The sequence below is a fragment of the Macrosteles quadrilineatus genome, unplaced genomic scaffold (assembly GCF_028750875.1).
Source record: "Macrosteles quadrilineatus isolate MER2022 unplaced genomic scaffold, UCM_ALF_1.0 Scaffold_9__3_contigs__length_116548681, whole genome shotgun sequence".
Lineage (NCBI taxonomy): Eukaryota > Metazoa > Arthropoda > Insecta > Hemiptera > Cicadellidae > Macrosteles > Macrosteles quadrilineatus.
Genome location: NW_026542602.1, coordinates 105687458 through 105701648, shown reverse-complemented (window position 1 = coordinate 105701648; position 14191 = coordinate 105687458). Strand labels below are relative to the sequence as shown.

Here is a 14191-nt window from a genome sequence, read left to right as displayed (position 1 = left end):
CTTCATGAAGCTTAATTCATTGCAAGGCATTGAACAAAAATACTTTTTAGAATACAATTTTTACTTTCTCTCCCTATACATTAGTATATGAAGGAAGTATCATTGTAACAATTTTTGAGATGGATTAACAATGGTTTCATATTATTTGGTATGAAGGTGCCGGTACTAATCATCTCTAGTTGATTTAAAATTTGTTTAATTATTAAAATGGTGATGTTATTTACCGCTTAAAAACCTATTAACTGATAGACTGCTCTAAGGAAGGGCGTAAGTTGAGACCCAAGTGACACAACACACAAGCCAAGTTTCCCAACGTAAGCCACACAGCACACGAATGTGACTAGCACATGCCTCATGTTGGGCTGCAGCACATGCAACACACACACTACACAATCGCCAAGATCAACGATAGAAGCAACTCTTCTGGGTCTGATATGAAAATTGAATACTTCTCTATTTGAATTGTGAAATCCTGTGTTGCGCCACGTGCGTCTCAGCATATGCCTGGTCTAATCATTTCAATACAATGTTTGAACCAATTAAATTGATGATACAATAGATTTAACTCAAACAATATAATACCAGAATGACTATTCAGAAGTTATGGTCATTTTGAAATAACAAGAATGTAAAAAAATAAAAAGTGAAATACCAATTAGTTGATACAAAAAAAAATAGTCAATAAATCAATATGTTTAATCATTTTGCAAAAATAAACAGAAAACGCAAATTTTGCCCAATAGGGTGAAAATTATTTTTGAGTTTACAGCTTTGAGACAGAAATTATGGCCCAATTCATAAGTAGATAGGTGCAATTTATTTAATAACCTAGTATTTAGACAGAGACTATGTATTCACTCTTCTCTTTAAGCGTTTGATTGAAGTTACTATTGAATGTTTACATCAAACACCGATATATTATTCCTAAAGATCATGTGTAATGCATATTGACAACGACTTTGTAACTTTTCTTGATACACTGTTGTTATTAATGTAGTTGTTATCCTTTTTTGATAATCTGTATAATATAAATTATTCCTAAACAAATTACTTACAATTTGCACGAAGGTTTTATTAAGTTAACTATTTATTTTACTAATAAGTATTTGTTAACTAATATTTTTGTAATTAAAATCTTTGAAATATAAAACTGGTTGGATGGGTTTGAAAGTTCTATTGATAGATAAAATTTGTGTTAGCATTTTGTATATCGTTATTAATCCATTTCCTCATTCAAAGTTTCTCTAGACCAATCCAACAAAATCTTAACCTTTTTTAAACCCATTATTTCATTTATACAGGTAACTTTACTTTTACTGTCAACTTTGGCATCTAAAGAGTTCTAAAGAACATTGTGTGTTCAAATAATGTGAAAGCCTTTACAATGTCTTACTTCTCAAACATTTGTCACAAACCTAAACTTCACAAAACATTTTAAATTCTTATAAAACTACTAGAATAGTAACTTCAACATGTAATTTCTACCAAACAATATGAATTACTGTTCGTGTGTAGAGTGATTGTTGTAGTATTCTACATGTGGATATCATATAATCGCAATAGATGTACGAAACCGATTTATACAGAGAAGCTGAAATTCTGAAATCAGCCTTTTTACTATTTAATATAAATATATTTACATGTTAGATTGTGACAATGCAGTCTATTCTACATGAACAAATCCTTAAGTATAAAAGAGTGTATTGTTGGACTGAATATAATTGATTTCAGCTTTAGTGCTTTAAAGTGTGAATTCACTAAGTATTCAAGATGTCCTTGGCCTTAAAAACAAATGTAACACCAAACATGAGTTGTCAACGACTGTTATTCTTTTAGTTGTAACTAAAATGATTTCTATTGATATTTTCTATAGGGATCGGCAGAGCACGGTTTGTAAAAAAACAAGGTGCCGGAACTGTAATGTATTTAATGTGATCAGTACCTATGTACTTATCAATTAGTATTTATGTACTTATTTATTCCAATATTTTTATCTTTTCGAAAGAGAGGTACCGGATTTCCATTCCACTGCAAATCGGCAACTGGCTGGTTATCAGAAAATTTATAAAAAACAGTAAAAATCTAAATCATTTAAATTTACCAACATTATCAGGTAGAATAGACTGAAAGTATTCTAAATGTTAAGACAACCTCTACAATGCAATAACTATCGCCTTAAACTATGAATAAACTAATACATTTGTGTTTGAATCATCATCATATCTGAGGTCAATTTCTGAGATACACGATGATCATCGCTCTATTTTATTGTATGGTTTAAATTGTTCAACCAAAGCAAAGTTGAAGCATTGGACTGTTTCTAATGTTGAATGTACTTTGTCTTTCAATAACTTATTTCCACTGGTAATTTTAGATTAATTTGACACAATACAGTACTTAAATGGATCATCACATTTTTTAGTGCCTAACTCTTACAATAAGAAAATTGATCATTTAGATTATTAAAATATAACACTCTGTACTAATGTATTTCTATGAACCTATTATTATAGTCTATGGATACCGGTACTGAAGAATACATAACATCTACTGTACTGTACATGGACCAGCCATAGCCATTTTTTTTGCTAAGAGACCATAGTTGGACGAGCCCTTCATTAAATTCACTCCTATTGAAGTTCTCTTTTATCTTTTGGATTGAGACTGCTAAATAATAATATTTATCATAGATGGAACATAACATTTATTTTCCTTCAAAAACGAATGCTGCTATAGTAAACATAACTACTAACTGTTCGGCTTTAAGTTCCGCATGGTTTAAATCTTGGAGTAAAGAAAGAAAATTGTGTTTTACGGTGAACACTCTTTGGTGGCTCAATGAATTAAGCTCTTTTTACAAAAAAAATTGCTACTACTTAAAACAAGGGAATAGAATATCTATACTTAACCGCAGTGTATATTTAGTAAAAAAAATTATCAATTCAGCAATAATATATCTCATTGTTGGGTTGTAATTCTGTTCCTAACAACTTTATAAGTGTACTACTATTTCATAAACTACTTCTTTTGTGTATTAAATTTGGCAAAAACTAAATCAAAAGTTTCCAAAAATTCTGTAACCATACAGTGGCAGTTCCAAGGGTCTAAAGCCCCTCCATTGGATTCTGGAAAATATAGATATCAAATACAAAATTGTCCTAAAAATGAACTGAGATTATTGAACATAGTTTAGACGTTAAAATGGCTAAAGAAAGCCATCGAACCGCTTAAAAATACCAAATTTTGCTGGGGAGAACCCCTGGACCATTCTCTTTCTTAGTAGGTGTGGAACACCCCCCACTTGACAAGGTCCTGGAACCGCCACTGACTATACGTACAGTGTGCATCTTACATGGAATGTCAATTTGCCACAATACTTTCGCCGAATTAATTTACTGATTGTAAATATAATTATGTTAACCATCATATCATTTACCCTATCACTATAGAAGCTAGTTTTTTACTCTTCACGACCATATTGAAAAATATTGTTGTAAATACTATATCAGATATTTTCCCTGATGTATAATGTTGAGTGTAAAAATGAAATTTTGAAATATAATATGAGTTTAATTGTGGTATTTTTCTTCCTGTTTTAAAAATTAGGCACTAATATAAAAACAGCACAATTTGTGTGTATATTACCTCTTTCACACCAGTGTAGTCTGGACCGGAGACAAAGAGATTTGAAGGTAGGTATGTTTAAATGCTTGTGCAGTGCACTTAAACAATCAGAAAATACAGCGCCTAAAACAACAGACAAGATCAGCGTTCGAACATCAATTCACGGTGATTGATCTTCCTCTAGGTCGGTAAACTTGGAAGGTTGAATAACCTAACATAAAATAATGAAGATGACTTCGGCTATAGGTACTAGGTATATGGTAAACACATTTAAGGGAAAATAAATTATTTCAAAGCTGATTGGTTTAAAATTTTATTTTCAATTGATACAAACAAATGTCATGAGTTATTTACATTACATATATTGCAAGTGTTACAAAAATATTTTTTTATATTTCAATGTTGGTTGTCTATGCCACATTCCTCCTCATTCTCTATTAACCTATATCACATTAAAACAAACAATAACATAATCACAACTCATGAAAACAGTAACACAATATCTGAACCATGGATACCTAGTGTATGTATAGCAGATGGAAGTGCCTATCAAAAGATAGGGGAAAGATCAATACATAGATTAACAAACATTGGTAAGGGACATAGCAATGCACATGTCCCTAACCATAATGCTGCACTATACACATGGAGCCATGCACATGTCCCTCACCATAATGCTGCACTATGCACAATGGGGCAACACACAGCTGTTGAAATTTAGTCTACAGTACTTAGATTGTGATATTTGGGGCAACAAACTACATTATTATTTTAAGTACAGTAGGCTCCTTTTTCTTTTTTTAGATACAGAAGTAAACTAGACATCCCATACGGACCCGCTGTAGCCCATAGTGGAAGGAAAAAACATAGGTGTGATATTCCCGTCATATGCTGACGTCACCCAGATTGCAAACACCATCTCGCTATTTAGAAACAATTTATAAAAACAATAACAATCAAATCAAAACATATACCATATACTTATATGTTAGTTAGAATCAGGCCATTTTCTGTTTGCAATCTGTGTGACGTCAACCTATGACGGGAGCATTACACCTATGTTTTTCCTTCCAACATGGCTCTATCCATCTAGGCCTACATCCATTTTTATTTAAAAACTAGATACGACTTTAACAAGGAGAAGGAATGTTTGGTTCTTGTTCTTAGTCAAAGTTATCAAGAAAAGCAAAGGCTGAGCCTGTACAGTGCAAGAGAGACACGAGACACAATCACCCATAACATCACTACCATAACTTTGTCATGCTACCGACTAAGCTAAAGACTCGATCAATTTCTATAATGATCAAATAAGTCAATCTAAGTTATATGTACATCAGTTTTCTCCAGGTTATTATTAATTATCAACAAAAGCAGAAAAAAATTAATCTAAAGTAGAAGAACTGTTCTTGACACAATGCACACAAAACAAACCGGACATAAAAAACATATAATAACCCTGTCCAGCAAACCTACAGACCAAGCAAATTTCCATTTAACTCATTGGATTTTCACTTAAATATTTAGTTTTAACAAATACTTAGGTTTGCTGCTACATGGATGGTTATAAAGTGTATTTTTTTATTATTTTATTTTTATGTTGTTAGCTCAGTATAAAATATACAAATTTGCCAAGTTCGGTCAAAATATATCCGTAAACAAGCCAACAGTTTACTTATTCCCAATAAGAACAGGCTAACATCAGAATTGAAATTTATAATTTCTTGAGTTTTCTTCATACAATTTAATTAGGCCTATTTATTTAAGCTAAATAAAATTGTTTAGCAAGAAATTGGTAAATTTTATGTTTTTAGGGTCAAAACTGGGATAAAACAAATTTCTACCACATAAAACCCAGTTTCCATAGTCCAATCATGCTGGTTCGCGAACTTGTTTGAATAAATGTAGGTTTACTTGTTAGTACCGAATATCATCGAAATGAGATCCTTTTTACTTGATTTATCAATGGACACATTTTTTTTATATATGCCTACATATTACATGAGTTTAAATGGATAGTGTTTTTGGCATCTGTGGACATTAAAACAATACCGTATCCAGGCAGGCCAGCAGTTAGCATGTGACGTGCTATGGGCTCGAGAGGTAGTTTCGCCCCCTCATTTTTCTTTGATAGGATTCATAAAATAAAAATTTAATTGAACAAAAGGAACTGTAATTAGTAAGTAGTGAAAGAATTACATTACAAATTACAAATAAAGATAAGTCGATGAACAAGTAGTAACATACAAGCAGTGGGAGTGATGAGTGATGAGCGAGAACCGCGGAGAGCATTCTATTCTCGCACGACTTAAAATATTTTCAAAGTATGTTCTGTTGCTTGCGCTCCTGAGCCTGGGCCCGTTTACAAAAGCGGGCTTGGATCCACGTCTTGCCCTGAGACCTACGTAATAGCTTGTTCCGTGGGAAATTGGGGGAAAACAGGCTTCAGGGTTTGCAACAGGATGTGAAATCTACTTTGAGCTTCTGATCAGGGGCTGTATTAGTCTCATTCAGTAAATTATGCTTGTAGTGTGATATTAGTACAGTATTCTAGGTAACCATGGTTTGGTTGTTTAAAGACTTTAAAAAAATATTGTACAAACTGGTTAACAGCCACTTTTTGAAAATTATTTTAGTGTTAACAGTCAGCAACATTTCAAAATATATTTTAAACAACAAAAGGGTTAGTTGCAGGGTGCAGCAGATCTTAATACTTAAAACTTAATACCAACAGATATACATGTACTCTGAAGTAGGGTGACAATGGACTGGTGCGTAAAGGTTTAATATTTAAGTTACACTGTTGTTTCAATATTTTAGGACATCAAAAAAATGATTTAAATACATTTAGTTGTGGACTGACGATTTTAAAGATTTCATCATAACAAGATTGTAAGGAAATGAGTGTAATATATCTTAATAGTCTTCATTAAACATTGCAAAAACGCACATGATTTTCTCTAAAACACAAAAAATTCAGTTATTCACTTTTTAAATACCGGTAGTGTATTATAAAAAAACTTTAAAATCTTTCAACTTAGGCCTATTAAAACAAATAAAATTTAACAATCCTATTAAAAACTTAAGCAGTTAAGACTATAGGACCTAATGGCTTATAAAACCAATAAAATGGCCATTAATCTTTAAAAATGTAGGTACTATTACGAACTGAAAAAGTTACCAACCTTAACAACAACAAATTAGGCTTCTAACTGAAAAAAATACTATCTCAAACGTCAAATGGCATATAGTTAAATTGGGAGACCTATAGCTGGAATCCACATGAGCAATGTAAATCTAAATTATATTTTTGCTTTGACTTTAATTTTTACATTCCAGAGCACAAAACCATTTTATGAAGTTAAAACCGTATCGTATCAGTAAAGCACAAAAATGAATTTATTACTATAAAAACGTACTTTGTTATTTACCAGTAGCACTTTTTGTTGCTTGGGCAGCTTTTTTCGCTTTTACTATTTCAGCCAGTTCTTTGCAACGGAGCATACACTCTTTCTTACTCCTAGACTTGACACACTCAGAAATTCTGTCCCATCGTTCTGGTGTCCCGTTGGGATAGCTCTTCAAGGCTTGCTCTAAAAGTTTCTGCTCCTCCGAGGTCCACGGTGTTGTACTTGTAGCTGCTGCTACGGCGTCAACACGTTCAGATGCTTCTGATGCAACAGCCAACGAAGCCTTCTTCTCCTTTTCAAAACTTTCATAAGCATTTTTATTGATGGTTTCTTTCAACTGATCTCCAGAGGTATTTTGCAACTCCTTGACCTTTGATAAAACCTCCTTTTTGTTTCTGACTACTTTTACTCCAGGCAGTCCATTATAATGCTGATTTATGAAGTTTGTAACGGCTTCCCATCGCTGTACTGTGCCAGCTGGAAAGAGGTTAACAGCTCTAATGAGAATTTGAACATCTTCCTTAGACCAACAAGCTGTGCCCTTGGAGTCATTTGATTGAGATGTATTATGTTTATTGATAAGACTTTCATCTTGTTTTCTCTCTTGTTCAGACTGTTTTTCAACTGAAGCCATCATCTCCATAAATCCATCCTTACCCTTGGTTTCTAAAGTTTTGGTTAGCTCTATCAATTCTGTCTTACTGTAAACAGTAAGTGCTTTTTCTATTGCTGTCATATTTTGTACTAATTCATTATCATTCGATATAAAATAATTATTGGCCTTGCATATATCTCTAATCTTTTTCCTCTCTTTTTTCACAATACGTTTTTCAGCTTCCCGTTCTGCTTTTAATGCTTCAGCTTTTGCTTTTTCCTTGGCTTCTTCTTCCTCTTTTTCCCGTCTCGCTTTCTCCTCAGCTTCTCTTTCAATTCGCTTCAACTCTTCAGCTCTTTCTCTAGCAGCATCTTGTTTTGCTTTCTTCATAGCCAATTTTCGTTCTTTTTCTTCATTCCTAAACTGCACAATTCGTGGATCTAGATTGTAGGCCAAGTCGATTAATCTTCTTATTCTAGCCATTTCATCCTTTTTCTTTTTTGCTCTGTCAACTTTATTTTGTTTTTCTATCCATTTTCTTTCATCACGATCTTGACCGGATTCTTTGGCCTCTGAATCCCAATAAGAAAACTCTCTCCATGATTCAAAATTAAACCAGAAGTTGTAAAATCTCTCAACTTCATCTTTAGTGGCATCAGGACCTCCCAGTCTAGGTACATTCTTTTTATCACTCCATCTAGCATTTCGCTCAAAGATTGGACCAAATTCCTCAAAGAAATGTTTTCTTACATGTTCATTATCATAAGGTATTGTATTGTCAAATTCAGGATCAACCGAATCAAAAGCTCTTCTCTTGTCTTTTGACCCAAGAATTTCCCAAGCCTTTGTGATACAAGTAAAGTAATCATTATTAATATCTATCTTTCCTGCATTTGCTCTTTTATCAGGGTGGTGCAGCAACACTTTTTGTTTGTAAGCCTTTCTAATGAGAGCGTCAGGTGCACGGTGTCTTATCTTTGCTAAGCCCAACACTGCGTAGTGGTCTTGATTTTTCCACAATTTTGGATCAAGGCTCTTCAAGTATGTATCATCATTTTCAATTTCATACTCCTCTTCATCTGCCTCTTGCGATTCACAATGGTGATGTTCCGCATCTTTTTCACGGATATATCGAAGGAACCAAGGTCCGACACACTCCACACGACGCAGCTTAACAGCCAGTTGCCTCTCGTCTGACTCTCCTATATTCTTTTTTTCTTCATTTATACTAGTATCAGTTGCACTGCCCGGGTTGACTGGTTCTTTATTTTCCCCCATTGTCACCTGCAACAGAATGAGCGATGCATTTATAAAAAAAAATTATTAAACATCTGTTAATCTGCAAAAGGACACCCTTGCTTTAAACATTTATTTAACTAAACCAAAAAAGTAAGAACTTTAGTTATTGAAACAGTTGGCATTTAATATTAATTGCTAAATTACTAATTAAGATTATATTCACAATTAATCTATATAACTAATATTAAAAATTAATTAACAATTCAAATTACGGTACAGTAGGCCTATATTTAAGGAGTATTTATTGAAGAGGTCATAAGTTACTGGAAGAGTTCAATTTGGTTAGTTTAAAACACGGATTTTGGTATGTTTTGAATAGCCTAGATTCTTTAGCTGTGGGCTGATTTGGAAATGTTAAATGCCACAGCCTTACAATAAGCATACAACTGGAGGTTTAGTGCACTGAAATTCTATAGTAGGCCTATATCCTAAATAAATATATTAGCCAGTCCATTTTGAAAAGGAATGGAGGCTAAAATGGTCAATGGTAAAATGGTCAACCTCTGTTAGTCCCGGCAGAAATTGAACCGTTGTACTTTTTTGACAAGGATATGTTAAGCCTATTTTTTTTAGTCCAGGGGTAAAAAATATGAATTTCAATAACTATAACCATTGTATAGGCCTATTGGAAACTGAAGATGAAATCCCATCTAAATGAACCACCAGTAGCTTATTTTCCATAAAAAAGAACATTGTTAGAGCCACTCATAGACTGCGCTACTGTCATAATTATTCATACTTTCTCCCTTAATTTTTTTTTGTTTTTTTTTTTTTTTTTTGCTCGTATCTACGCCAGTGGCATTTTTGTAATGAAGCATGAAGTCAAACACTTTTAAGGGAAAGCTGTATCAATTTTTGATACTTTGATAGATTATTATGTCGTAAAAGATGCTATAGTTTACAATAAGTTGTCCTACCAGTTTTTGGGTGGGTAAAAAATTTAGCGTCTTTGATAGAAATCAAGTCATTTTACAGGGTGCGACAAAAAAAAACCTATCTATTTTCTGCAGCACACTGTTCAGCGACAGGTCGTCTGAAAGTGGTGGGGTTAGGCTCGTTGGAAAGCCCACACGATGCCATTTATTATCTGTGGTCATAGAGCAAGGGTCACCTGAGCAACGCACGTTTATTTTCGAGTCTAATTTAAAAAAAAATTATTCAGTCATTGCAACTTGGGGGAAGTTCCGAACATTCTTTTAATTAGGGTGACGTGGAATCCGTTACGTAGCACAATCATGTGGTGGAAACCAAATTAGAACAACAGCTACTGCTTTAAAAAAGAAGCAGACAAGCCATCCAAAGTCGGGTCGGACGCCTGACAACTAACATTCGATAGAATTCGTGCTGCTGTGGAAAACAGTCCTTGTAGGCCCGCCCGAAAACTAGCATCGCTTTGAACATGTCACACTAATTTTGAGGTCCGATCATAATTCTCACCCCCACAGATGAATTTGTAATCTGTTTAAAATTGTTGATTATCCATACACATAATTGAGACGGAACACCTCAATGTCGACTTAATTTAGAGAATGCATGGAAATACCACTGAGTTATACGCTTACTAGTTCCCTATTAACCCTTCAGGACTATAGAGGCGGATATATCTGCTAGCATTTTGTGCATAGCGGACGGTAGACGGAAATATCCCGTTATCGTTTTGGGCCCTGCGGACGGTAATTGGATATATCTGCCAATTATTACGACAGTTATTGTTAGGCCTATATTTGATTGTCAGATAACATAATTAATCTTCGTAAAAACATAATTTTATTAATTATATATTATATTTTTAACCAATATGTACTAGAAATGTTTTTTCTAGAAGAGTAAGAAATTTAATTAAAAATCTTTTTAGTGAAAACAATTTTTTTTATTATACAATAAATTTAAGAAAAAAATGAACAAAAAGGGGTTTAGTGGGCAGGATTTCACAGAGACAGGGTACGATTGAAAATTAATATCGATTCGATTAGTAAACCAATTTTTTTCATTATCAGCAAGTTTGGTTAGGTTAGGTTAGGGTATAACAGTTTAATTTCATCCCTAAAACTAATTTTGCTCATCCCCTGATGGATCTTTCCACTCCCCTACCCGCTGCACCGTGGAACCGGTCACTGATACCTGGCCGGCACTCGCCCCGCCAAGCCTCAGGCTGTAAAATGACCCTCGTCAAAGTGTTTAGGCAATCGGCACTCGACCCTGCACTCGATAATATACTAAAAAACATTTTGTTTAATTACAGCAGCAACAATCCTGGTCAATTAACAATAATTATAATGGAATAGGAGCGATAAGAAAAAGAATTTAAACATTTTACTAAGCAATAAATTAAGGTTCGTCATTTTGAGTAGGGTCAATGTCACAGAATGGGATAAGTTATGTCTCAGGTATGAATAAAAAATAAAACTGAATAAAAAATAATTAAATGTGTGTACCGTACTTACTTATTTACCTTATTTCCCAATAATATATTCCTTTATTTTAGCAACTACATGCATAATTTAAAAGTTTTATAGGTTACAGATGCATATTTACAGTCCGGTCACTTGTCTCTGGTCACTAACCTAAACATCTAATGAGATGTCAAATATGGAAAAACTCTAAAAACACGACAGAGCTTTGAATATAGGTTATACATAATACTTATTATTCGAATACGTCATCTGTTCAATGTTACAATTGAATGGGTCCGCCGAATAACGTTCTAATCGACAAATATGCAGTTTTGAGTAACCACCCTAAGAATGTCGCAATCAAAGTCTTTTTTAGTTTTGAAGGTTATAAATTTGTTTGCACTTAATAAGTTGTGTTTTTATGTACAATAACATTATTTAGTAGTAAATTATACTTCAACAAACTTTTATACACCATAAAACATTTTTTATCTTTTTTCGTGTGGTAATACGTTCCAAACGACAGTCGTTTGAAACGTTGTTCCAGGGACGTCACCTAAATAATCACTGAAAAGTTCAGGAAAGTAGGAATTGAACCTTAAATAAAACTTGTACTGTATGAAATTATGTTTATTATTACAAATATATAAAAGTAGTAAAAGTTTTATGACTAAGCCATCAAATTTTTTGTCAGCACATATTATAGTAATAACATAGTATAAAAATATTCGTGAAATTCAAAACATATTCTGTAAGGCCTAAACGTGAGAAATACGTAATAACCTAAAACATATTCAAAGAACACAGTGACAACCAGCCCCAATACAATATTTTAATGTGTAAAAAATCTTAATAGCCTATATTGTTTAAATACATTGTCAGCAAAGGGTCGTGGTTTTAAAACTTGTCTTAGCTTCAAAACATGTGTGACTTTCAATCCGACTCTTAATACATATTAGTCTATTCAACCTTGATACTGTCATAGAAAGCTTTAAACTCTTCTGGCATATATCGGGACATATCATCTAATTTATTATAGTACAATAACATATTATAAAAATATTCATAAATCCAAAACATATTCTGTAAGGCCTAAACGTGAGGTAGCCTATACGTAATAACCTAAAACATATTCAAAGAACACTGTGACAACCAGGCCCAATACAATATATTAAAATATTGTTTTAACACAAAAATATGTAAAAAATCTTAACAGCCTATATTGTTTAAATACATTGTCAGCAAAGGGTCGTGGTTTTAAAACTTGTCTTAGCTTCAAAACATGTGTGACTTTCAATCCGACTCTTAATACATATTAGTCTATTCAACCTTGATACTGTCATAGAAAGCTTTAAACTCTTCTGGCATATATCGGGACATATCATCTAATTTATTATAGTACAATAACATATTATAAAAATATTCATAAATCCAAAACATATTCTGTAAGGCCTAAACGTGAGGTATACGTAATAACCTAAAACATATTCAAAGAACACTGTGACAACCAGGCCCAATACAATATATTAAAATATTGTTTTAACACAAAAATATGTCAAAAATCTTAACAGCCTATATTGTTTAAAAACATTGTCAGCAAAGGGTCATGGTTTTCAAACTTGTCTTAAGCTTCAAAACATGTGTGAGTTTCAATCCGACTCTTAATTCATATTAGTCTATTCAACCTTGATATTGTCATAGAAAGCTTTAAACTCTTCTGGCATATATCGGGACATATCATCTAAATCCTTCTTCTTTGCAGGCTTTATTCCTAAGGAACTGGTATACAAGTTAGTAAACGCTGCTACCTTTACAGGGGGGTAGAACCTTTTGGTGTTTTTCATTTTCTTTCCCAAACAGTGTGACGTCCATGGTTGCAAGACATTATGTGATGGTCTTGCACGTAGTGTAATTGGGTCGTCTTTGGTGATCTGGTACCATACGTGGTCTGTTATGTTAAACTTAGTTGTACACAATGAATTCAAGACTATATCCATATTTTTAAAGTCCTCGCCATCCATAACATTTACTTCAAATGGTCGGGAATAATCCTTAGCGTTTGCAATGATTTCGACAAAATGAAAGGGGATGTACACTTTTTCCCCTTTTTTTGCTTTTTCGATCATTGCAAAGTCTCGGTCACAAGGAAGGAAACTGTGGCCTGTGGTCAAAAACTTTTGTTCCACAGTCGAAAAATATTCATTTACAAGGAGATGTTGTAGCAAAGCAATCATGCGCCAGTTATTGTTCTGGCCAACGCATCTATCGGACCAAATAACCAAGTTCCGTATTTCACCTTCCTTGAGTTTAGAAAAATGTAGAGTTATGTATTTTAAAACACATGAAGCAACTTCGGCTGAACCTCTTTTCCCAACAGTCTCATCCCAAAAACACATCATGGCCTTATTCGTACCTGCATTGTGTATGGCTAAATTGTAACATGAAAGTTGTCTTTGATAAAAGACATTGTTGTGCGTAAGGTTTGGACAAAAAAGAACCTGTTGAAGATCAACACACAGCACAATTGTGTTTGGGTTAGCTTTAGCAAATGTAGTGTCTTCTGCCAATGACTTATAGGCAAGATCTGCCTTTGAGTGGTGAACTTGACTTTCTCTTTCGACTTTTTTTCTTTCGGTTTCATCGTTAGCTGCTACTAATTTGATGTAGAGCCGATCGCAATAAGCGCAAGTATCAGACCTTGGCACGCCAAACCTTAAATTAAAATCCGAATTAAAAATATCTCTATACATGTGAAGAGTTACTTGCGTCTCGGGATGGTTGTTAACAAAGAGCTTCCACATTCTTCTTATGTTAAGGTTAGGGTTCAAGCAATTTTTTTTGCTCTGGGAGCGAGAGTAATGGTTTTCCTGCAA

The 14191-nt window shown here is 33.5% G+C and overlaps 1 protein-coding gene across 1 annotated transcript in view; it reads right to left on the bottom strand.

The window, feature by feature from the left end:
* Positions 1 to 3924: 3924 nt before the first annotated feature.
* The window catches only part of LOC129002212 (dnaJ homolog subfamily C member 2-like), a 32300-nt gene continuing 22033 nt past the window's right edge, over positions 3925 to 14191 (bottom strand). The window contains exon 2 of the mRNA XM_054429859.1: positions 3925 to 8910. Within this exon, the coding sequence (XP_054285834.1) occupies positions 7045 to 8904 (1860 nt within the window). The 5' untranslated portion in view covers positions 8905 to 8910 and the 3' untranslated portion in view covers positions 3925 to 7044. The remainder of the gene's footprint in view (positions 8911 to 14191) is intronic.